The sequence below is a fragment of the Pleurodeles waltl genome, chromosome 10 (assembly GCF_031143425.1).
Source record: "Pleurodeles waltl isolate 20211129_DDA chromosome 10, aPleWal1.hap1.20221129, whole genome shotgun sequence".
NCBI lineage: Eukaryota > Metazoa > Chordata > Amphibia > Caudata > Salamandridae > Pleurodeles > Pleurodeles waltl.
Window position 1 is genome coordinate 430,474,428 of NC_090449.1, and position 27,168 is coordinate 430,501,595.

The following is a 27,168-nucleotide window of genomic DNA, read 5'->3' on the forward strand; positions in this document are numbered from 1 at the left end:
GTTCCTACTATAATCAAGTTCCATGTACTTTAGCAAAGCAATTGTCACTTTATGTATGCCACCATGTATAATCAACACTCATACACTTTAGCAAAGTACTTGTCACTTTACATAGTGTGCTTGAGGAGTTGAGCATTTGTCATTGCATATACGATGATTGAAATAATTTGCTTTCTCATTACTTGTGAATATTTCTAAGTGGTAATTTTGACAGTAGGATGACACACGCTAAGAAGTTTAGTACTGACATTTCAATAGGGGTAAGTAGGAGAGTAGTACTATACAAGTGGATTTAAAATCATTTCATAACGCCAGAGTTTGACACATATAGTTATAAGAGTATGATTTTTACAGATAATCATTGTCTATTGGTCATTCACACGTCAATGAGTCTTTAACAGACATCTCAAGAATGATGATGTGGAAAAAATGGAAAAATAGAGAATAAAATGGAAAATAGGAGATTGATTTTGGTGACTTAGAAGATATATTTTCTTTTTCTGAGCGTTGGTACAAACTATGAGAACTATGGATTGACATTTAAAATCAGGAGTAAGAGACTGATGGAGTGCAATATAAAAGACAATATGGACTGGCCTTACCTACCTTTGATTATCATTTAGTGACAGTATTAGCAGGACTAAAACTAATCATTTTTTGTAGTACTTCGGAGGACCGAGTATTTCTAATCGTTAGCTCCTAAATTGGTTTAATTAAGATCGCCACATGATTAGCAGATTGCACAAACAGCACTATTACTGGGATAAATGTGAAATTGCATTAAATTGTAATCATTAAATATGTGAAAAAGGTTCAACTATGTGACATTGAAAATAGAGATATGTTTGAAATGAATTTGCACCTGCACATGTTTACACTATGATGGGAAGGTAAATGTCCTTTCTTTGATCTGAACCACTCATCCTTGAAAATAAGAGTCTCTTATTCTTCCACTTTTTAACATTAATATATATAAAAAGTGCCCCTGAATGGTGTTTTATGAATAAGATTAATATGGGACATACATGGTCTAATTTTTAGGGTTGAGAGCAAAGAGCTCTGTCCCTGGTGTAATCTCTCTGAAGGCTTTTAGCCATGCCCATGTCAAGCCCATCAGTTTGGTTGGTTCGTGGGCTTGCCTTTTAAAATTAGCTTGATTTAATTAGTGAAAGGCATGCATACGTCATGCTTTTTCCAGTAATTAGCCCACCTCGAGCGCACCGGCCAACTACTGAAAACATATGAGGCTCCATGTTTTCCATATGGTTTCTGCACTATTTTTTTCTTTTTTTTGTAGGCAGCGCGATCTCATTGGGTATTAGTAGAGTGCTTTGCAGGACATCAAACCTGTTACATGGGTATTTGCACTTTTGCCGGTTACATGGATAATTGCATTTTTGCCAGTTACATGGATAATTGCACTTTTGCTGATACGTTTCACTGCGAGCAAACTTCTGTTTCCTTTTGTGTGTTTGCTTTGCGCTCATTGTGGCCGTCGGCTCGCTTATGTGAAACTGTTTCACTTTTTATTTTCAGTTTATGTGGCAAGAAAAGTCCAGTTAGGAGTTTATAACGCTAATAACTTTCACTCATTTTCATAGTGCTTAGTATTCCCTAAACTCTTTCATAGCACTGACAAGTTTGGCAGATAATGCAAGCAAATCTCTAGGAGATCTAACACTGTGCCCAGGAGCACTAGTTTTGCTATCAATTAGCTGAGACTAAAACCTGGGATTCAGGGTTCCACCGCCTGCACAGTCATCTGCCACTAAGTCACTGGATTGAGAGCGTCTTTGTTGGCTTATAAGTGCTAAGTGCTGTGAAATACTTTGCACACACTGACCGAGGTGACATTTCTAGAAAGCATTTTTTGAACTTAAAAGCACATTGAGATATTTTGGCCAGGATCATATGATTGCTTTCTTTGTTGCAGCACGGGTGATCAAGGCCGTCTGGTAGTTTGTGCACTTCTCTGTTGACATAGGAGTGCTCAGTGTTGGTTTATGCGGGAAAGGGGAGGGGCAGCAGTGAGTGGTGCAGTATTATACAACCAGCCTTTGATTACATTTCTAGACAGCATCTGCCGAAATGTAAAGGGGAGAATGTTTCTGAATTGCACTGTGTTGCAATTGCATGTTTTGCCTTTTATCAGAGGGACTGCATATGTTTGGATTTTAACATACTCTCAGTTGAAAAGCTTTTTTACTTATTTAGGACTAATTTAATGCAGTGTGTATTTGTTAAGGCATATTCGGGTGATGCAAGAGTTTTGCATCTTCTTTGTGGGGGGAGTTGTCACCTAGAAGTCTCTATTGGCTCCTAAATATTACAAAATATTACTCTACTCAGAAGAACTTTATTTTATGGATCTCAGAGGGATGACAGGCCAAGACAGTGATTTGAAATTTAAACTTATTATTTGCAGAATCCACACTTAAGTTGAAGGTGTGTGTGTGTCTGTCTGTCAGTGTGTGTGTGTCTTTGTATGTGTGTGTGTGTGTGTGTGTGGTCAAACCACCACAGTGCCTCATCACCCTTTAGGGTTGAGCGCCCAAGCGCTCCGTCCCTATTGTAATCTCTCTTTGGGCTTTTAATCATGCCCATGTCACACCTGTCACTTTCAGTGGTTTGTGGGCTTTCCTTTTAGAATCCGCTTGCTTTCATTAGTGAAAGGCATGCATGTTATGCCTTTTCCGGTATTTAGCCCAACTACACAGCACAGGTAATCTACTGAAAACATATGAGTCTCCATGTTTTCAGCCTGGTTTCTGCAATGCTTTATCTTTTTATTTTCCACGCAGCACGATCACGCTGGGTTTTTTCTTTCAATTTATGTGGCAAGAAAAGTCTGATTAGGAGTTTACAATGCTAATAGCTCTAACTTGAGCAAATGCGAGACTCGTTGCATTGCAAGTGCTTGTTTAAAATAGTGATTACTTACGGGAAATTGAATGGGTCACATCATGCCCTGATGTTTCTTTCATGTCTATGAGGGAGGGATGGTCTGCCTCTGTTTTAAATGCACTTGCAATTTTCTTTGTTTTCATGGCCATTTGAAGGCTACGGCCGAAACACATCTCCATGTTTGGTGACTGGCATCACCCATGCACTTTTTATATGAAATATGAATAAGAATAAAAAGAACTACCTGCACCTGATTGTGCTGCCTTTTTGTTGTAGAGCCGCTAGAGCCGCTCTGTGGCCCCTTGAGTGAAAGAGGGGTGAATTGAAGTGACTGGAGGTAAAACAGATTTATATATATATCTATATATATATCTGTATATATATATATATATATATATATATAAATATATATATATATAGATATATACATCAAAACAAGGTCCTTTCAGGGTTAGAGTGACGCATAAATTATGCAAAAAACAAAGGAGAACTCTGGGAAGTTCCCAATTTTAGGTGGAGAGCAGCTCTAGTAAGGAGCACCCTGCAACACCAGTGACACTCTAGATTTGCTCACCTCAAATGTCTGCTTATCTAGCAAAGTTTTTAAGCATAGGATCAGCACAGTGCTATCCACGCCGAGCTAGATAGTGACAAAGTCTTTTGCATTTGTACAGCAAAATCTTTAAGCATAGGATTGACACAGTGTCATCCTCGTCGAGCTGTAAAATGACAAAAGCCATTTACCACTCCAGACACAGTATTACAGCTTTGGACTGGTCAAATACCGTCAAAGCCAACCTGGAATGAGTAAAGCAACCCCTGACACGTGTTTTGCTCTCCTTAGAGCCCTTCAGAGGGGTTTAGCTTTGTCCAGACACAAGGGAGCACCCAGTATAAGTCAAAACAAGGCCCTTTCAGGGTTAGAGTGACACATAAATTATGCAAAAAACAAAGGAGAACTCTGGGAAGTTCCCAATTTTTGGTCGGTCTGGGCTTTGCCTATATACTTGCATAAATTTAGTTTTTATTCCATATACAGGGACTACTTGATGGATTAACATAATTAATATTAGAATATGGTGCTCTTTATTATTATTAGATGAACATTTAGCATGTATACAGTTTTATCTGGAAATAATTGATTCTCAATGATTATACATTTAATGTATGAATTGGATATTATTGTGGAGATGAACTTTTGGTAATTGGGAAATTTTATGCACTATTTATGAGGATATTGATATTAATTAATTTATATATAAATATTCCATATGTATGTGTTGAAAATGTTTATAATGTTTATTTGAGAATATATTTTTCTGATTTATGAGAAGTATTTATGCTGAAATCAATAATCTCTATAGTAGGGGGGATATTCTGTATCATGGTAGACATATATGATCATTAAAAAATAACCCTGACTGGGTTATATGGGTGTAATCTAGCAATCAGTATCGATAACAACAACGTTACAATATGGCAGCCATGTTTTCAAAAAGTGTATTGATGTTGCTGAAATCAAAGAAGGACTATACGATTCAAATAAGTATGTGCAAAAATGTCAGCCAATGTCCAGTTGAAGGCGTTTGCCGAAACGCGTCGACATTTGGCCGGGACAGCGTGTGTGTGTTTTTTGGCATCATTATTATTATTAATTTTTGATTTTTGAGCTTCACATTTTTACATTTGTTTTTCTATATATATTTTTCAATAAAAGAGTCAACAAATTTCATACAAATTATTTTGGATTTTTCGTTATCTACTACTTACGGTCTCTTGGATATTGTGCAGCCATTCGGTGATGGAAAAACGTCTCACTGTTATTTGAAATTTATTGATCCGCGTTTGTTCGGTACGCGGCTTGGCTAGCACGCTGCTTGGAGTGCGCTTGATACATTGTAACCGGAACTGTTTCGAAGAGGACTTTCATGCTGCACTGCGCCGCAGTCACACCTCGTCTCCCTGCTGTGGGCTAATCGTGGCTGCTGAAGGGAGTCGGAGGACGCCCCGAGGTAAGGAGGATTTCCCACAGGGGTGTACGAATAGGGATTGACTGGTAATTAACTGGCGTACAGCTCAGATGGACTATTGCAGTCATTTATCTGAAATAGCCAGTGCAAGCGGAGTTTACAATGCTGTGAGATTGTTTGATTTTATGTAGATAACGATAGATATTTTCGTCGGCTCTTCCAATAATATTTTCTCATGCTGTCCTGTGGTATATAGCTTGGGTTGTTTGTGAAAAAGTTACATACTTTATCTATGTCACATTTTTAGATGCTCCAGAATATATAATTTTTTGAAGGAGCAAACTTTCTCTTTGAATTTTTGAACAACATATTAATATTTCAAAATGGTTGCTCCTATATTAAGTTGAGCATTTTGTGTGCATCTACATTGAGGATTTCAACATGTTGTTTTTTGTGGCTTCATATTTTATCATTTTGACTATTGAAGCTCAATATGGCGGATCGAAGGGCTTTATGGGAACAAGCAGCAGTTACCTTATTTGATAATGCTCAAGAGACATCGACAGCTACAAATCCTCAAACTCGTACTTCATCCAATATTATTTTTGAATTGGAAAAGGCACGGATCCTAGAGCTAAAAAAATGGTGGGAGAGGACCTCATTGACCAACTATATAGAGAATGGTCGAGTACCACGAGGCTTAAGGATTTTAATATTGCCCACCCTTGGTGATATGGATCCTGACCTACTTGAGCAGTGGAGATTACATACATCTGATTGCTCCGTCAAATTGATGGGGACTTTGATCACTCAAGTCAAACGACGGATGAAGGAACAGACACAGAAGATTGAGCAGTTAATGAAAGAATTGATAAAAATGGGTAACTCACAAGAAATACAACAATTACTGGTGAAAATGGAAGAACGCATAACAAAGAAAGAAGATGAAATTAAAACTCGCAAAGCATTGAAATTCAATAGAGATAAAAAAGATCATGAATTTGGAAGAATTTATACTTTTGCTCAAAAATATAATACTCTCAGAGGGCAAGACAAGATAAATACAACAGAAAGTTCTGATGCACAATCGAATTCTGTAGATGAGAGTTTGGATTTGAGCTCATCGGCTGATGAAGCTTCTTCTAATAAATTGGATTTTCACAAGGAAATGTGACTTATGCAACTAGTCACGCCACAATCAAACAGGAACAGAGGATGAGGTTGAGTAGGCACAAGACGCGGAGGGGGAAGAAGAAGAAACTACAAACACCAAGACTATAGGGTTGTTCTCGGTTGCAACATTATTGTAAACATTTCTAAGGTCAATTTGACTCAGAATCAAGAACGTATTCTCAATTTAGGGTTGAGTTTTTGTCCAAATGTGCATTGGGATTATGTTGACACACAAATTGAATTATATAAATTTACTCGTAAATTGCGTCTAATGAAGTATTTTTTCAACAAGGCACAGGTAAATCAGTCAGTGTCAAATACTAATGTGGTTGATTTCTCTGGGTTTCATATAGATGATATCTCTGATTTAGTTGATATTGGTGAATTAATCAGTTCAGATGGAACTACCAGTGATAATAGAGGGACTGATAAGGAAATTTTGACCACTATGGGATTCACAGTTGATCATACGACCACTAGTTCATTGAAACCTTCCAGTACATTCAACCCACAGCTACTGAGTGGCAATTTAATTGACACTTTTCATGAATTAGAGTTGATGATATTGATACGTTTCGTAATAATTGGAATTTTAAAAAATCTAAGAGAACCAACTTTTCGGCTACTGATTGGAAAGATTTGAATGCTTTGAAATCTAATTCTGCTATTATTATCAAACCCTCTGATAAAGGAGGTAACATTGTGATCATGGACATAGAAAGTTACACCAAGGTGGCACATCACCAATTATCCAACAGGGAGCACTTTGAGAAATTACGTGCCAATCCCACTATTGAATGTCAGGCCATCTATTGGGAGATGTTGGATACATGGCGTACTAATTGCCTCATTGATCAAGACGAGTATCTTTATTTAAAAGTTGAGTTTCTGGAAATCCCTTGCATTTATTTATTTTTTACATAAAATTCACAAAAATAAGAATAGTCCTCCTGGTCAACCAATTGTGAGTATGAACTCCTCCCTCCTTGAGAACACCTCGCGTTATTTGGATCTCTTTCTGTGTTCTTATGTAACTGAATTGCCTAATACCTGCAGGATACAAATGATTTTTTATCCAAGATACATAATATTCCCTGGCAATCCAGTTTTTTATTGGTTACCATGGATGTTACTTCTCTTTCTACCTCCATTAGGCATGAGTGTGGCATTCAAGCTTGTAGACATTTCTTAGGTACCCGTAAGATTGAATTCTTTCAACATACCAATATGCTTCTGACCATGTTGAGATTGTGCCTCATCCACAATGTCTTCCTGTTTGATAATGAACATTATCTCTAGAAACAGGGGACAGCTATGGGAGCATTTTTTGCTCCCACTTATGCTAACTTGTACGTGGGGTGGTATGAAAAAGAAATAGCCTGGTCAGATTCTAATAAGGATTACATGGAACGAGTTGTTCTGTGGGTCAGATATATTGATTACCTTTTTCTCATTTGGGATAGTGTTGATTCATTTGGATTTAAAATACCGTACTCACACCATTGAATTCTTGGATGTTCAGGTACCTGTCCACAATGAGACTTTGCAGACGACTATATTCCGTAAACCAACTGCATGCAATTCTGTTCTGCATGGGAATAGTGGTCACCCAAAAGCTCTAAAATGGAGCATTCCCTACAGTCAATTCTTACGGGCTCGTAGAATTTGTTCTGATAATGAATGCTTTAACACTGAAATCGCTATCATGATCCAAAGATTTTTAAATAGAGGATATCCTTTGAAGATTTTAAATGATGCCCATGTTAGGGTAATGAATATGTCTAGAGAAAAATTACTCTTTAAATCGGGAGGTACAGAGGGAGTTTCCCAAGGAAATAGATCTCCTCCGAGGATGTTTTTTTAATTTAATTTACAATATTCTGAACGGACTAATATTATATGTAAAAATTGGCATGTTTCGCGACATGATCCATGTATTAAAGAGATTGTGGGTGCACATCCTCAGATTACATATCGCAAAACCCGGTCATTAGAAGATCTACTCACTAGGAGTCTATTTTGCTCTAAGGTCAATCGATCATGGCTATCCAAGAAAAGTTTGGGCTTTTGGAAATGTGTCGCTGCAAATCTAGCAAATATGCTCATAATACTCATTCATATGTTACATTTATAGGCAGGGTTTGCGAAATACCTGACCGCATAACCTGTGATGCTGAGTATGTTGTATATGTTATAGAATGTGGCTGCCACAAAAAATATTTGAGCAGCACTATTCATAAATTGAAAGTGAGGTTTTTACAACATCTCAGAGCAATCAAAAATTAGGATAGATCTTATCCATTAGCCAAACATTTCTTGGAAGTCCATGATGGTAATTGCAGCTCTCTGACTTTCTATGGGATAAAAACCATTGCTGTCAATCCCAGAGGTGGGAATAGAACAGCAGAGCTAAGACAAATAGAATCTAAGATGATCTTATTATTGGGTTCTGAAAGTCCGTGGGGACACAATTTAGATGCTGAACTTCATGTTAATTTGTGAGATTCTCAATTAAATTTAGTTGGATTTATGTGCAATGGATTCTCTGTAGATACTGTTTGGCATAGACACTGTAAATGAAATCCTATAATTAGACCGGGAGTATTATAACCTGATTATCAAACATAGTTTGTTTTTTAATTGTTCTTTAATTGCTTTTTTGCACATCTATATTAGCACTTTTATACATCATTAGTAGTGTACTTTAATTAGCACTTTATGGCGACTGTTGGTCAGTCTGGGCTTTGCCTATATACTTGCATAAATTTAGTTTTTATTCCATATACAGGGACTACTTGATGGATCAACATGATTAAAATTAGAATATGATGCTCTTTATTATTATTAGATGAACATTTAGCATGGATACAGTTTTATCTGGAAATAATTGATTCTCAATGATTATACATTTAATGTATGACATGGATATTATTGTGGAGATGAACTTTTGATAATTGGGAAATTTTATGCACTATTTATGAGGATATTGATATTAATTAATTTATATATAAATAGTACATATGTATGTGTTGAAAATATTTATAATATTTATTTGAGAATATATTTTTCAGATTTATGAGAAGTATTTATGCTGAAATCAATAATCTCTATAGAAGGGGGGATATTCTGTATCATGGTAGACATATATGATCATAAAAAAATGACCCTGGCTGGGTTATATGGATGTTATCTAGCAATTGGGACCGATAACAACAACGTTACAATATGGCCGCCATGTTTTCAAAAAGTGTATTGATGTTGCTGAAATCAAAGAAGGACTATAGGATTCAAATTGGTATGTGCAAAAATGTCAGCCAATGTGCAGTTGAAGGCGTTTGCTGAAACGCGTCGACATTTGGCCGGCACGGCGTGTGTGTGTTTTTTGGCATCATTATTCTTATTAATTTTTGATTTTTGAGCTTCACATTTTTACATTCGTTTTTCTATATATATTTTTCAATAAAAGAGTCAACGAATTTCATAGAAATTATTTGTGATTTTTCGTTATCTACTACTTACGATCTCTTGGATATTGTGCAGCCATTCGGTGATGGAAAAACGTCTCACCGTTATTTGAAATATATATATATATATATATATATATATATATATATAGATGTATTTATATATGATCCTTTAGATATATAAATATATATACATATATATATATATATATATAGATATAGATAAATATATAAAAAAATAAGAGGATAATACTCGCACACTCAGGACTCAGGAAAATAAAAAAATTAGTTTAATACAAACACAACGTGTTTCGGCTGACACAGCAGCCTTGGTCAAGTGATAATTACCACCACTAAGCCTCCATTAAATACTGTCTCAGCATGAACATAGAAATAAGACAATGGACAAATAATTAAATACAAACCCATAAAACCCAACCTCCTAGCATATACAGATCTTCATATCATATATAAGCAACTTTAATTTTTATTTACATTACTGCATTTTTGCTTGAATCAATATGTATTGCCATTAAATAAGAAGGAAAACGGAAATTCGTGTAATTTGATGAGGTTAATAATCCCCCAGACCATCAGATTAAATAATAAAATACTATAAATTCAGGTCCTAATAAGAATAGAAAACACATCATCAAACACTGTAAAGGATGATTCCTTATTGGGTGATCATCCTTGCAGAGTTTCAGATAAGAATATGTTTTTATAGCAATACAGTGATGATTAATCTTTGTAGCCATTTAGGTAGGAATAATGTTGTACAGTGTTTGATGATGTACTATGTGTTTTTTATTCTTATTAGGACCTGAATTTATAGTATTTTATTATTTAATCTGATGTTCCGGGGGAATATTAACCTCATCAAATTACACTAATTTTCGTTTTCCTTCTTATATAATGGCAATACATATTGATTCAAGCAAAAGTGCAGTAACATAAATTAAAATTAAAGTTGCTTATATATGATATGAAGATCTGTATATGGTAGGAGGTTGGGTTTTATGAGTTTGTATTTAATTATTTGTCCATTGTCTTATTTCTATGTTCATGCTGAGACAGTATTTAATGGAGGCTTAGTGGTGGTAATTATCACGTGACCAAGGCTGCTGTGTCAGCCGAAACGTGTTGTGTTTGTATTAAACTAAGTTTTTTATTTTCCTGGAGTCCTAAGTGTGCGAGTATTATCCTCTTATTTTTAGATTTATGATTTACCTGCTTGCTCGTGCTGGTTCTCGCACCACCCCTCTTGGGCCGATGAAGTTCTACTCCGAGCATGTGTATTTATCCAGATATATATATATATATATATTTATATATTTATATATATATATATATATTACCTACAGTCGCCAGTAGGTAGTTACAGTTTAGGACCATGTTAGGACCATGTTTCCATAGAAAAAAACTTGCATATATCTTTGGCACCGTTTGATGAATCGTCATGAATTTTTCCACAAAAAAGTGTGCAGATGATTCTTGCATCAAATGGGGGCCCAGAAAAAGGAGGAGTCAAAAAGGGTGCGTTTCCATTGTTAATTCCCATAGGTGTTTTGAACATGACTACACCGCAAACTGCTGGACAGAATTACACCAAAATTGGCAGACAATTAGGTTTCGGCACGCAGATTACGCTTTTGGACAGTTGGTGTAAATCCGTTCCGTAGTTTTTGAGATATTAAAGGAAAAATAAATTTGTATGTCTAGGGCCGAGGATCCGTTGCAATGTTTTCAGGATTATCAATGCCAATTTGCGAATGCACGTGACACCAGGAATTCTGTGATTGGCTGACCGCAGCCTGACCAGAAAGTTAACGGCTGCCACTTTAGGTAATCGGGCATGGTGCCTGGGGCTGATAAATAAAATGAAAAGTGGAATAAAGGGTTAGGGTGATGGTATCCTGACCCAAGGGTTGTGATATAAGGGTCTTTGAGGGTCAAGTTATGACCTTAAAAATATTTCTTTTCACACCATACGATATTCGCGAATACCCCGCAACGTTCAGCACGCCCCCTGTATAACATCACATGAATTCACGAATATCTGCAAGGAAATTAAAAAAACATTCTCAGATTCATTCACACAGCAAATCGTTCCCTCATAAAATCACTCAGACCCTCATGCACCCACTCACAGACCCACTCAGTAATACACCCACTTTCAGACCCAGTCAGGCCCTCATGCATCCACTCACAGACCCACTCAGACCCTTATGCACCCACTCACAAACACACTCAGACTCTTGCGCTCCCACTCACAATCCCACTTAGACCCTCATACACCCACTGACAGAAACACTCAGTCACTTATGCAACCACTCACAGACCCACTCAGATCCTCACACACCCATCCGCAGACCAACTCAGACCACCACGCACCCATTCACAGACCCACTTAGACACTAATGCTCCCTCTCACAGACCCACTGTAAGACCCACTCAGGCTACCATGCACTCACTTACAGACCCTCTTGGAAACTGACGCATCCACTCACAGACACACTCAGACACTGACGCTCCCACTCACAGACCCACTCAGACATCACATATCCACTCACAGAACCACTCAGCCCCTCACACGCCCACTCTCACACTAAAACAAACAATCTCACACTCAGAGACACCCTTGCACACCTATTCTCACACCTAGAGAGACATAACCTTCTGCCAGGCATGGTGCGGGGTTGGGTGGTTATGGGGGGTGGCTGCAGGGCCTGGCCACGCACAACTTTCAATGATTGGATTAACATATAGTAATTAAAATGACTTTACATTTAAAAAAACATAGAAATTTATTGGAAAAAAAGAACTAAAGTTACAGGGACGTTACATGTAGGAAATAGGATAAAAAAATAGAAATTCACTTTAAAAAATAAAGGTTATAAGGATGTTATAGTTGGGTTCTGAATGGCGCAAGTTATATGTTTCCTTACGGTGTGAGTTATAGTTACTTGAAATAACTCTAACTATAACTGCTGAATTTCTATGGTTTTGTGTGAGTAAATTCAGAACTGAACTATAACGCCCCTGTAATCTTTGGTTGTTTAGTGAAAAAAAAAATATATATATATATATATATATATATATATATATATATATATTAGGGTTTAGGGTGGGTATGGGTTTTGGAATGGCAAGGGTATTTTTAAGGTTTAAGGTGGGTATAGGTTTTTGGCTGAAAATGATATTTTTAGGGTTTAGGGTGGGTATAGGTTTTTGTGTGTCAAGGGAATTTTTAGAGTTTAGGGAAGTATGGGTTTTTGGATGGCAAGGGTAATTTTAGGGTTTGGGGAGGGTATGAGTTTTGAGTGGCAAGGGTAATTTTAGGGATTGGGGTAGGTTTAGGTTTTTGGGTGGCAAGGGAAGCTTTAGGCTTTAGAGTGGATATGTTGCTTTGGGTGGTAAAGATATTTTTTTAATTAGGGTGGGTATCGATTTTGGGATGGAAAGGGTATTTTTAGGGTTTAGGGTCGGTATGGGTTTTTGGTTGGTAAGGGTATTTTTATGGTTGAGGGGTTGTGAGTTAATAGGGTGAGATATAACCTTTGTTTTTTTTAAGTGAGTTTCTATGATTTTTTCATTCTGTTTCCTTACTATACCATCCCTGTAGCCTTTGTTTTTTTCAGTGAATATATATATATATATATATATATATATATATATATATATATATATATATATATATATCTCCACCAAATAACACAACGTCATACACGGCACTCACAGGAATACTTTAGGTTTAAATTTTATTCTCAAATGAGAAATGAGTAACCCAAACACCACCAGCGCTTTTCAACCAACAAAGGTCTTGTTCACGGGGCACCCAGTCAAAATGTTTAGAGACCACCAGGGAAGCCAGCACTGCTGTCACAGAGAGGGAGCTGACAAAAATGCAGCTACCTCTCTGTGAGATCAATTGTTTCCTCTATTTCCCTGCCTGCATCTTTGCAGGCAGGGAAACAGAGGAAACCTCCGCTCACAGCAAGTGAGAGCTGTTTGACAGCTCTCACTTGCTCCAGAGCGGTGTATTTGTTCTGACTTGGCGGGAGCTGTCAAGCTCCTGCAAAGTCATAGGAAACAGCTATGTCCCAGGATTGGGCATCCTGGGACATAGCAGGAGCCGGCTCTGGGGGGTAACAGTCCACAGGGAAATATATGGCTCCTCGAGGGGGGACAAGAAGCCCTCCTCCAACGTATACAGCCCTGGGGAGGTGCTGGTCCCCGGGGCTGCTGTGGGGCTGAGTGGCCTTCCGCATTTACTTAGATCACAGCCGTGGGGAGGTGGTGGTCCTGGGGCTGAGAGGGCTGCAGGGGGGCTGGGTGGTCCTCCACAATACTTAGATCACAGCCCTGGGGAGGTGGCGGTCCCTGGGGTTGCAGGGGGGCCGTACAGCCCCCCTGTATTTAATTAGATCAGCGCTCGGGGAGGTGGATGTCCCTTTGGCTGTGGGGGGGCCAGGTGGCCCCCTGCATTTACTTAGTTCAGAGCCCTGAGGAGGGGGCAGTCCCCGGACCTGCAGGAGACCTGGGCAATCCCCCCCCACATTTACTTAGATCACAGCCCCGGGGAGGTGGTGGTCCCTGGGGCTGTGGGTGAGGGTCCCCACATGTACTTAGATCACAGCCCCAGATAGGTGGCAGTCCACAGGGCTGCAGTGGGGCTGGCCAGCCTTCCCACATTCAAAATTTAAATGCCCCCAGGAACTGGGCCACCCATGGGCATAACTGAAACAAGCGAGGGAACCAGCACTTGATTTTTTTAAAACATTTTTGGTGGATCCACGGATTTGCAATGACCACCGCCCAAAAAATAAAATATTACATTTCTCGGGGGTTGCTTAACAAATTTGGATTTTCTTTAATTTCTCATAAACTACTGAACAGATTTACACCAAATAGCAATAAGGTCTGTTTCTGGATCAAGAGCTACCTTTCTGCTAAATTTGGTGTCATTCAGTCTAGTGGTTTGGGCGCTACTCCTGTTCAAAATTCCTCTGGAAAAATGCATGGGGAAAAAGCTTTTTGGACCCCCCCTGGGGAAAAAGCTTTTTGCCCTCCCCCTTTTCTCAGAGCCCGCTTGAAGGATCAAACCAAAACTTTTCAGACAGCAGCTGACGCAAGGGTCAATTTATTTTGGAAAATTTCATGAAGATTCATCAACTGGTGCCAAAGATATAGGCAAGTAGAAAAACGCTTTTTCTTTAGAAACTGTGTTCTAACTATTGCCACTAGGTATATATATATATATATATATATATATATATAAAATTAATAAAGGGCTTATACTTACCTGTAAAATACAAAACATTTTGTGTTAAAGGCATTTGTGGTAAAAGCATACATATTTTTAACAAATGCGCAGTAAAGGCTTTCGGTGTAAAGTCTCTGGCGTGGTTCCAGTGACACTGTAAACGCATTTGTTGTTAATGCTGTTGTGGTTCCCTCACACATACCCTTAAAATTATTATGAATTAAAATTGTTGCCTTGCAAAGTGCCCTGACACCTATTTGGGTTTAGTTCATGCTCTCTAAAACTGCAAAAATAAAATCCATAAATAAATATAATGAATGGCTCAATCCATCAATCAGGATTTAAAAAGTGCAGCTAATCACCCGATAGGGTATCCTGGCGCTTGCAGGTCCCGGAGGCTTATTCGGACAGCCAGGTCTTCAGGTCTTTTTGTAATTCCAGAAGTGAGATGATGGTCCGGGGATGCATGGGGAGACTGTGCCTAGTTTTTGCTGCAATGCGAGTGAAGAAGCGTCCTCCACTTCTGCTTCAGTAGATGGGGGAGAATGGGAGAGTGAAACGGAGGCAAAGTGAAGTCTTCTTGATGGTTGCTGGAAGTTCAGGTGGTGGTTAATGTACGTAGGTCCTTGGTTGTGTAGGGCCTTGTGGGCACAGGTCAGCAGCTTGAATTGGCATCTCTTCTGTAAGGGGAGCCAGTGGAGTTGCCTGAGGTGTGGTGTGATGTGGGTTCATCGGGGAAGGCACAGGATGAGTCTGGCTGCAGCGTTCTGTGCGGTCTGAAGTCTCTGTAGGAGGTGTGCGGTGAGTCCCACGCAGATGGCATTGCCACAGTTCTTTCCGCTGGTTATGGGGTCTGTGTCATGGTGCGTCTTGTGTGTAGGGGTAGCCACCTGAAGATCTTATGTAGCAAGTGCAAAGTGAGGAAGCAGGCGGAGGAGACGGCATTGATTTTTCATTTCATGGTGAGCTTTTTGTCAATGATGATTCTGAGGTTTATTGTGTGGTCGGAGGCCGTGGGTGCGGGTCCTAGGTCTGATGGCCACCAGGAGTCATTCGATGTGTTGCTGCTGTTGCAGAAGATCAGTACTTCTATCTTCTCTGTGGTCAGCTGCAGGCAGTTGTTCTTCATCCAGTCAGCGACTCTTGTCATGCATCTGTGGAAGTTGGTTCTGATGTTAGAGGGGTCGTTGGTGAGTAAGAGGATGAGTTGGGTGAATCTCTTGTTTACATCAGTATAAACATCTTGCAGGTCTTCTCCATTCACTTAGTAATGTTGAAACTCTGACCTCAGTAGTCAAAGTTGATAAGTTCATTAACATTAAGTAAATTTGTCCGAGCATAACCTGGTTCGGATTTAGGGCCAGATGTCCAAAGCTTTTTTTTCTTGTCGCAAATGGCCCGTTTTGAAGAATCGGGCCGTTTGTGACAAGAAAAAAACATTTTGCGATGCACAGACCCAATTTTGCAATCTGGTAATCTACATACTGAATCACAAAAAGGGCTTGCGAGTCGCAATTAGGAAGGGGTGTTCCCTTCCTAATTGCAAGTCACAGTGCAATGTATGCTTGTTTTGTGACCGTGAATGCGGTCACAAAACAATCGCAGTTAACACCGGTTTCAAACTGGTGCTAACCCATTCGAAAACGGGAAGGGGTCCCCACGAGACACCTTCCCCTTTGTGAATGGATGTGAAAATATTTTTTCAGAGCAGGCAGAGGTCCCACGGACCACTGCCTGCTCAGAAAAAATGAAAAGAAAGCTTTTCTTTTTTTTTTAAATGCAGCCTGTTTTTCTTTAAGGAAAACTGGCTGCATTTAAAAAAAAACACTGCTTTATTTAAAAGCAGTCACAGACATGGTGGTCTGCTGTCCCCAGCAGTCCACCATCCCTGTGAGTGTAGCCATTCCCAATGGGGTCACAACTTGTGACCTACCTCATGAATATTTATGAGGTAGATCATTTGCGACCCCAATGGGAATCGCAAACAGTATCATTTACACTGTTGTACATCAGGTTTTGCGATTGCGAGTTGCAAAACCTGATATTTGTACATGTGGTCCTTAGTGGCTTGAGATCTTTCTGTGTGCAGCTCCAAATGGGGTGCAGAGGGCACTGCTATTAGCAGTGAATATCATGTTCTTATTCCTCAAGTGCTAGGGAAATAGTCACATAAAGCATAGCAAAAAAGGCAAATGTCGATATGTTTTACTAAGACATCAACACTGAGTAACAGTCGGGCCTCCGATGCAGCTACCTGGATGTGTAATTGTGGCATTTTGGGTTTGCTCTGGTAATAACAACACTGAGAACATGTGCTGCTGCACAGTCTCGTAATAATCCTACTACTATTGTATTTATACCCTTAGGTATTAATCACTGTATACATCTAGTTACGCTGGCATGATTTATTACCTGTTTATGCGAGTCCTCAGTTTTTCAAGATAGCTAATATCACTGTTTTCTATTCTTGAAACATGAAAGGTTGTGAGTGCTTTTTTAGTAATACAGGAAACCGTTGGTATCGGTAAATGAATTTTTTCGATTTTATGGAATATTATAATTTTTCCCAGCCAGGTACTGTCAAGTCAAAACTGCTGATATTAACCACGAAAAAAGGTCTGGAAAGTTCGGTGAGACTGCAGGTTTTATTATGGAAACACTAAAATCCGCATATTATTCACCATTTTAATTGTAGAACTACCAAATTGACAACATTTACCGGATCCATCAAAAGCAGTCATCAGGATTTTATTACTCACGGCTGCAATAAATATCGCTCCAACACCAAAGCACTCCTAGTTGAGGCCATAAACTACAAAAATGTCAGATGCATTAACCTGAAAAATACCAACCATATAATACGTACATGCAATCAATCTAAGGTTGTAAAAGTAGATCCAACCATCAAACTAAAACTAAGGTAAGACACCAGTTTGAATAGTATTATCCAGGTTCTGTAGCACATGGGATGGGAACCTGAATGAGTATGCGGATTTTTAACAGGTTGAAATTTATGGAGGTACTTTTGCGAGTTGTTAATTTTTAGTCTACATTTTTGAGGTGGTATTTTTCAATCAATCAATCAAGTACTTGTAAAGCGCGGCTAGGCTAATCACCTGTTAGGGTCTCAAGGCGCTGGGGAGGGGTGAGCAGTAAGTGAAGGTCAGAGGGGATAAGGTGAAGAGCCAAATTTTGAGGTCCTTTCTGAATTGAGAAAGCATGGGAGATCTTCTGAGCTGGATCGGGATGGAGTTCCAGGTCTTGACGGAGTGGTGGTAGAAGGACCTTCCTCCATCTGTGGCCTTCCGTATGCGTGGGACTGCAACGAGCGTGTGGTCAGCGGAGCGGAGACATCGGTGGGTGTGTAGAAGTGGAGTCTTTGGTTGAGGTATTCTGGTCTGGCATTGTGGATGGCTTTGTATGCATGCATGAGACGTTTGAATGTAATTCTCTTGTCAATTGGGAGCCATTGCAGGTCTCTCAGTAGGGCGGAGGTGTGGCTGTGTTTGGGGGCGTTCTTGATGAGACTGGCGGAGATGTTCTGGATGTGTTGTAGTCTTGTTTGTACTTTGGTGGTGGTTCCGGCGTCGAGTGTGTTGCCGTAGTCCAAACAGCTGCTGACGAGGGCCTGGGTGACTGTTCTTTTAGTTTCGTTAGGGATCCATTTGAAGATCTTCCTAAGCAAGCGCATGGTGTTGAAACAGGCAGAGGAGATTGCGCTCACTTGACGGTTCATCTAGAGTAATGAGTCCAGGATTAATCCGAAGTTGTGGGCGTGGTCAGTGGGGGCTGGAGCGCTTCCGAGGGCTGTAGGCCACCAGGAGATGTCCCACGTTGAGGGGTTGTTGCCGATGATGAGGACTTCTGTTTTTTCGGTATTTAGCTTGAGGCAGCTCTCCTTCATCCAAGCGGCGACTGCCTTCATTCCGTTGTGGAAGTTGGCTTTGGCTGTGTGCGGGTTGTTGGTGAGGGAGATAATTAGCTGTGTGTTGTCGGTGTATGAGATGATGTTGAGTGTGTGGTGTCTGGCGATGGTAGCTAGGGGGGCCATGTAAAGGTTGAAGAGAATGGCAGGACTCCACAGATGATCTTTGTGTCCTCTGAGTAGAAGGGGGGGAGTTGGACTTTTTGGGTTCTGTCGGAGAGGAAGGAGGTGATCCATTCTAGGGTCTCACCCCTGTCTAGGAGGATGTGACTGTCGTCTGTGGTGGCGAGGAGGGCAGTCTCGGTGCTGTGGTTGCTCCTGAAGCCTGACTGAGAGGGGTCAAGGATGATGTAGAGTTTGATGTGTTTGGTGAGTTGTCTGTTGACAGCCTTTTCGATGACCTTGGCAAGGAAGGTGGGTAGAGAGATGGGCCGGAAGTTCTTGAGGTCGCCTGGGTCTGCGGTTGGTTTCTTCAGTAAGGGCTTGATTTCGGCGTGTTTCCAGATTTCTGGAAAGGTGACGGTTTTGAGGGAGCAGATGATGATGTGCCGGAGCTTGTGTTTGTGATACTTATTATTGAATACTTATTGATAATTATTCTTGAAATCAATATTCACATGCAAAATTGATTCCAATTCTAGTGACCCAGTGCTGATTCATTTGTGACTTTTGGGTGGACCTTTTTTCTCTTTGTTCAACGATAAAAAAAAATCAGTCCCTGCAGATATCTACTATCCTGTATATGGTTTATTGTAAAACCTGAGTGCTATTATAATAGTCTTCATTTCCAACACTTTAGCGTTCAGAGGTCCTGTAGTCATTCGTGTGATATGTGCTACTTGGACTCCACATTTTTTCTCTGCATTTTTTCTCTCCATAACTGAGGTTGTGAATGTTCTTTGTGGTAGAGTTTGCCTATTCCACCAACACAGGCTTAGGCCCATATTTAACCTTTTTTAGCACCGCATTTGCATTATTTTTTTATGCAAAAGCAGCGCAAACTTACAAAATACAATTGTATTTTGTAAGTTTGCACCGATTTTGCGTAAAAAAATGACGCAGGTGCGGCGCTAAAAAAGTATATATATGGGCCTTAATTGCCTTTTCTTTACTACTACTAGATGGACCATATCCTTCAGAGGTTGTTATCAGTGCACATGTAGAATCTGCATTATTGGTTTGGACTGTGAATACATGTGTCCTAGTGACCTCAGATGACCCTGTCTGGGCAGAGCTCAATGTAGAGTTATTAATACTCTTTGCCCTTCTCAGTTATTGTTCAGCCCATGTTTGGCACACTCCTAAGAAGGGCTATGGACGTATGGACATTCTGTTAAGGCTGTGGAATTTTTATAAGAAACAAATGACATGTTTAAGTACAGCAAAAACAATACTACAATTAATCCTTTACACACAGTTATCCGAGACAACGTTGATTTAGGCAATCACCTCCACTCTAATTCGGCTTTACTTTGAAGACAATCACTGCATAACACTAAACATTTCCATATTATGCTAGTTGCCTAGTCAAATGTGTTTTTAAAGATATGATCACCTTTAGCCGGTAGATTTCCTGTTGTAGGTCAGACACTTCTTGATTGCGGTGTTGAGCAATGCTGCTTTCAGTGTAGTTAAAGGATTCAAAGGTCTGCAGAGGGGACAGAAAAAGGTAACGGTGATAAACCTGTCAGCTGACAACAAATTGACAGAACATGCACAGAAGAAGTACAGTCACAAAAGATTTGGGGCATCCTTTTACTCATTCATTACCATATCTGCCTGGCGCATGTTGCCATATGGTTTACTGGGACTTCTCTGAATACCCACCCTTTGTTGGTAAGCATGCCCACCGCATTTCGCTTCCCCTATAGCTCGGCTAGTTGTTCCTTTACGTTTTAGCCCTTAATACTATTATAATTGTCATTCCTATCTCTTACACACCGTCACCAATCACACCCCAAGCTCTGTGTCCCATAACACAAGAACTGTAACTCAATGATCATGATGCATAATACGAAAACACTTGCTACATTTGCTCATTAACAACAAAACCCTTCCAATCAGATACAATGCACAGTTACTTTGTATAGATGTGTTTTTGAGTTCCAGCACCCCAAACAGCTGTTGTAAGTGCTATGAGAGACCCACAATAGAATACAGCACAAAAAAGCTTTCGCAGATTTGAAAAGAATGGTGTTTCTAATAAAAAGAAAGGTACTGTACAGAATTGACATTCCTCAGAAGTCTTGCCATTCTCAACCGTTGTCCCCACTTAAAAATCAAATGATTTATGACATAAGGTGACACAAATGTTATAGGCTCAGATCTCACACACAAGAAGTATCCCACTAATTATTCCAACACAAGGCTTTCTAACCTACACCAGTTTCGCATCCATGTCAGCTCCAAGGTGCATTACAGTAGTAGAGAAAAGTCTCACACACCAGCCATGCGAGAGAAGGAATAGTTTCTTACCTTTAACTCCAGTTCTCTTGTAGGGGAATTTCCATTATAGTTATAATCACTGAATATTCCCGCTCACGTGCGGGGACCCCGGAGCACCTTTTCACAATACATCTTAAGTGCAGATGTTCACGTTTCTTCGGGAAGGCCTGCAGAGTCACTGAAGAAATAAACATATTATACAGCCTATAAGAACAGGCTACAATGGCCCAATTGTTCATCTTGAACTTAAAAAAGGGGCCAGGAGATTATATATGTATATAATTTCATTATGTTTTTTGTAAAACAGCATATATGTCTTTCACAAACTCCTTTTTGGTAGACTACAGAGAAGAAGTAAATCAGGGCAGTGTAACCCCAAAGGCTGTCATTATTTAAGTTAAAAATAGGGGCTGTGCCTTTCAGAACCCAGAGACCACCAATATCCCATCACTCTGAGCAGATGACAGTTCTTTTTGATGCAATCCATGATAAAATATAGGTCTACTGGTAGGTCTGTTCTCTCTACTGGGGAGGAGGGAGGGTTGCTGATGACTATAATGGAAATTCCCCTATGAGACAACTGGAGTTACAGGTAGGAAACTATTCCTTCTCTCGTAGGGGATTTCCATTTATAGTCATAAGCACTGAATAGAGTAGCAAGCCCATCATGCTTAAAGCAGTGAAGAAGACAGAGATTGAATGAAGGTACAGTTTTAAGCAAATACATTTTTGAGGGCGGCCTACCCTACTTGAGCGTCTGCTCTGGCATTAGAGTCCAGGCAGTAATGTTTGGTAAATGTATGGACAGATATCCACGTGGCTGCTTTGCAAATATCTGGGAAATGGATAGCTGTAGCCCCTTTACTCCTAATAGAGTGTGCTTTAGGTCTAGCTGGAAGTATCTTATTAGCATTTTGATAGCACAACAGGCTACAGGAAACTATCTATCAGAAGATGGATTGCTTAGAAGTGGCTAAGCCCGTACAGACCAGACCATAGTTAATAAACAGTTGCTTCAACCTGCGGATGTCATGTGTCCTGTCTAGACAGAATTTCAGAACCCTCCTTACATCCAGGGAATGGAGAGATCTTTCTACTGGAGTAGAGGAGCTCTAAAAGAATGTTGGAAGGGATATTGTCAGGTTAACATGAATGTTCAAAATAACCTTAAGGAGGTATTTCGGGTCAGTGCTCAGAACCATTTTGCTAGTATGGAAGCCTGTGTAGGGTTCATGAGAACAAAGTGCTTGGCTCTCGCTATCCCTGCAAGCTAATGTTTTTGCTTCAAGGAAAGCTGTCTTCCAAGAGAGGTGTTGCAGGGAAGCTTTGTGAATAGGCTCAAAGGCATCCTGCATAAGATGAGAGAGAACAATGTTAAGCTCCCAGGGAGGTGAAGGGCACCTAATGGGAGGGAAGACCTTTTTTAAACCCTCTAGAAAATCCTTGATGAGTGGGATTTTGAAAAAAGAGGTTTGTGAAAGGCATTTTCTGTAGGCAGTAAGGGCTGCCAGGTGAACCTTTATAGAAGATAATTGCAAGCCAGATTTTGCCAGATGGAGTAAGTATGGCAGAATGATATCCTCCTAGCAAGAAGTGGAGTCCATGTTCTTGGAGGATCACCAAATGCAGAATCTCTTCCATGTGAAGACATATGCAAAATGGGTGGAAGCCCGCTTAGCCTCTTCGAGAATGTCCATGCAGTTCTGCAGCAGATTCAAGTGTCCGTATTGCACCATTTCAGGAGCCATGCCTCCAACCTCAAGGAGGAGAGACTGGGGTGTACCATCTGGCCTCCGAACTTCGTGAGAAGGTCTGTCCCGCATGACAGTTTGAGATGTGAACAGATGGACCAGTGAAGGAGGTCCATGAACCACAATTGACGTGCCCACTTCGGAGCTATTAAGTTAATCTTGGCCCATGAGTGGGATAGTTTGATGCGGACTGTTGGGATCAGAGGAATTTCTGGAAAGGTTGAAAGAAATTTGCTGGACCAGTCGATCTATAGGGCATTCCCCAGCATCCCTGGTTGGTAGTACCTCGAGGCAAAATGATGAACAGCTTGATGGAAGGTGTGCCCCACAGATTAAATATGTTGTGAACAACATCATCGCAAAAGACCCACTTGTTTCTTTTGTTCAGAACAATACTGAGCCTGCCTGCGCATTTTACACACCTGGAATGTTAGATCTGAACAAGGGGTAAAACGCTTTTAGCGCTAGAAGGACTGTGCATAACTCTAGGAGGTTGTTATGGTATGTCGACTCTATCTGACCATTTGCCCTGAACCTGGAGATGGTCCATATAAGCCCCCAGCCTAGCAGTGAGGCATCCATCACTATTGTTTGAGAAGTAACCTCCTGATGAAAAGGCATCCCTCGAAGCAGGTTCTTTGGAGAGCACCACCATGTCATGGGCAGCTTTACATGATGAGATAGTACTATTATGTCTTTTCAATTGCCTGCCAGTTGGTGTCTCTGGTACTCGAGACATTTCTGCAGAGGTCGCATGTGGAGATGAGCATTCAGTGTGAAGAAGATGCAGGATGCTATCTAGCCGAGGAGAGAGGTTATTGTTCTCACTGTCAGAAGGCAAGCTGTCATGAGAGAATGACATTTCCGAAGCATTGATAACCATCTCTCCTCCGAAAGGTACACTCTGTCCTGTATTGTATTGATGAAAGCTCCCATGTAGTGTAAGGCTTGAACCGGAGCAGAAGTTGAGTTGCTGAGGTTGACCTGGAGGCCTAATCTTTGGAGGAGACTGCAAGACCAATTGTAGAGAAGCTGAGCTTCTAAAGACATTGACGCCTTAATCACCCAGTCATCTAGGTAGGGGTAGACAAATATTTTGTGCTTCCTCAGATGGACAGCCACTACTGCTATGCACTTTGAGAATTTTCTGGGTGCTGACTTCAGACCGAATGGAAGGACTTTTTTACTGGAAGTGGTCTGGTCCCACTGCAAACCTCAAGAACTTGAAATGCTTTCTCATAATTGGAATATGAAAATATGCATCTTGAAGGTCGATGGAACAGAGCCAATCTCCTTTGTGTAATTGGGGATAAATTTGGTGTAATGACAGCATCCAGAATTTCTCTCGCCGAATCAACTTGTTGGCTGTTTTGAGGTCGAGAATGGGTCTGAAATTGTTCTTGTCTTTCTTGACTAGAAAGTACCTGGAATAGATTGCTGCACTTAAAAGTAGGAGATGGAAACTGGATGGTTTTGGAGGTATGGACGGTGAAGGAACAGTGAATCTGAGACAATATCCATTGTGAACAATATTCAGAACCCAGAAGTCTTGTGTTATGATTTGCCAGTCTTCCAGATAATACTGAATGCCTCACCCTACCGGAGTTGGTAATAGAAGAGGGGGAAGTAATGATTCAGGGATTTAATCCAGATGGTTGTTTGCCTCTTGAGAATGCTGCTGGATTGATCTCCCTCTGGGCTGAAATCTTTGGTATAGTTGATAGGGTCACTGGGGCTGTTGTTGTGTACCGCTTTGCTGATGCTCATGATACCAAATAGAGGTTTGAGCCCCCTGGGAACAGAAGCAGCGTTGTTAGGGTCAGAAAGATTTTCATTGTTCCCTGGGTCTCTCTAAACCGACTGCTAATAGAGTGTCCATTTGTTTCTTCATCCGTGCCATTTTGTCAACTGTATGACTTCAAAAGAGAGTGGTACCAGAGAATGGAAGATTTATTATTATCTGCTGTGCTTTTGGCTTGACGGATGTCAGGCAGAGCCAAGAGTGTCTTCGAAGAGCGACACCATGGCAGTACTCATGTGCCGCTAATATGGAAGAGTCTATTGCAGGACTAAGAACTTGGTTGAGTACCGTTAATCCTTCATTTGGGATTTCCATTAAGTCCTCTCTTTTATCTCTAGGGAGATATTCAGCAAACTGGTGAATCGATTCCCACAGTGATCTGTCGTATCTGCCTAAAAGTGCAGTGCCACTGGCTGCCTTCATGGTAGTTGCTGCCATACTGCACACTTTACGACCCACAGAGTCTAACTTCTGACTCTCCTTATCGGAAGGCACTGTAGAAGTGGGAGTAGTGGTATGATGTTTCTTTGCCACCACTATAATCACCGAGTATGATGTAGGATCTGTCTAGAGGAAAGCAGGATGTTGTTCTGGGGGGGCGATATTTCTTTTGGAGCCTGGATCGGGTTGGTTTATTTGTGGCTATATTTAGGAAAGGATCCAAAGCTGGTTCAAGGAGACCTGGCACAAATGGAAGTAATGGTCACGATACAGTCCTATGTTGCAATTTTTCGAAGAACACTGAGGTTGAAGTGGTAGGAGTCGACATGGGGATGTTTAGCTTTTCAGCTCTCCTCACCAAGACCTCCTGTAACTCAAGTTGGTGGAGAATCAGATAGTGTCAGAGAGTAGAGAGTATCCTCCAGTTGAAGTGGAGGATGTGTCAGTGGTACAATGGCGGGATTGTGAATGAGAGTGTCAAGAATAATAACTATGGTGGTGAGATGGTGAGTGCCTTGAGCTGTGATGGTGCCTACTTGAATAATGGTGCAAACTGGACCAAGATCTGGTAGTGTCAGCTGGTTGCAGGAGTGGTGCTGATAAAGAAGGCACAGTAGGTGTTGCCTAAGGAGATGATGGTGGAGGCGGAGATAATGGTTCAACCCTTGAAGAAAGGGAGTATGTTATTCCGAATCTGGAGAGGAATAAATTTGCCTCCTCTTTTTCCGTACCTCCTGTAATTTAGTTGACGGAGAAGACTTCTCAACGTCAATCTCCTTTGATGCCTCAACATCGATCTACTCCTTGACGGGGATCGTTAGAGTTGTTTCGATGTTGCCCTTGACGGAGACCTTTGACAGCGTCTGAATATCGATGGAGACCTTGATGGTGAGTGTTGTTGATGTCCCGGTGTCGATGGATTCCACAACTTTGAATGAGGTTTGTGTGTGACGTTATGTAAGTCTTTGACGTAGACTCACCTTGTATTGTCACTGTTCTTCAGCGCTTCAACGACGTCAAGCCGGCTGTTGATGGTAAACAGGTAGGGACCTCACCTGTCCTCTCGTCGATCCTCTCAACGTTGACTTGGACTGATGTTTTTGAGCTGTCTTCTTCTTTCTGGATATCTGAGCTACAGCTGGCAGCGCCCAGATAGAGAACTGACCCTCTCCACGCCCTGAGGTCCCACCTTCGGCTGATGCTGCCACTCCTCCTTGCCATGGAAGCAGATTTTCTCCCTGTCTCTCAAAGTGCGCCTGGAAAAGGTCTTGCAATGATGGCAAGATTCAGGAACAGGACTTGAGGGAATGCATATTATACAGTCTTCATGGGGGTCTGTTTTGGCCTTCTTTACCCACAGGCTGGGCACTTGTCCAACAAAGATGGCATTTTGTTTGACTAAAAACTTCACTTTTTTGTCAGAACAATGGAGAGAATGCTAGGGAGAGATGAAAGTTGTTAAGTGAAACAGTTGACAGTATACTGGTGGTCTCTGGGGTCTTAAAGGCACCGCCTCTATTTTTAACTCCTATAATGACTGCCTATAGGGTTACACTGCCCTGCTTTACTTCATCTCTCTACTTTATCAAAACGAGTTTGTAAAAGACATTTATGCTGTTTTACAAAAACCACCATGAAATTATATACATTTCTAATCTCCTGGCCCCTTTTTTAGGTTCAAGATGAACAACTGGGCCATTGTATTCTTTTCCTTTAGGGTGCATAATATGTTTCTTTCTTAAGTGACTCTGCAGGCCTTCCTGAAGAAAGGTGAACATCTGCACTTAAGAAGATGTATTGTGAAAAAGTGCCGTAGGGGCCCCGCACGTGGGCGGGACTATTCAGTACTTATGATTATATATGGAAATCCCTTACGAGAGAACAGTTATTGTTCCTGCTTAACCTCTGTGGACTGTGATGAGTGCCCATCAATTCCTCCTTGTACTTCATTATCTCCCCAAGGCCCCACATTGGTACCTATTATGATGTGCTAGTGCTATCAAGGTAGGGCCAGTTGGAACACTATGG

At 40.7% G+C, this 27,168-nt stretch overlaps 1 protein-coding gene across 1 annotated transcript in view; it reads right to left on the reverse strand.

Moving 5' to 3' along the window:
- Positions 1 to 27,168, reverse strand: part of LOC138262424 (syntaxin-binding protein 4-like) — a 374,700-nt gene that overhangs the window by 27,516 nt on the left and 320,016 nt on the right. Inside the window, exon 6 of the mRNA XM_069212325.1 lies at positions 20,258 to 20,350. Within this exon, the coding sequence (XP_069068426.1) occupies positions 20,258 to 20,350 (93 nt within the window). The remainder of the gene's footprint in view (positions 1 to 20,257; positions 20,351 to 27,168) is intronic.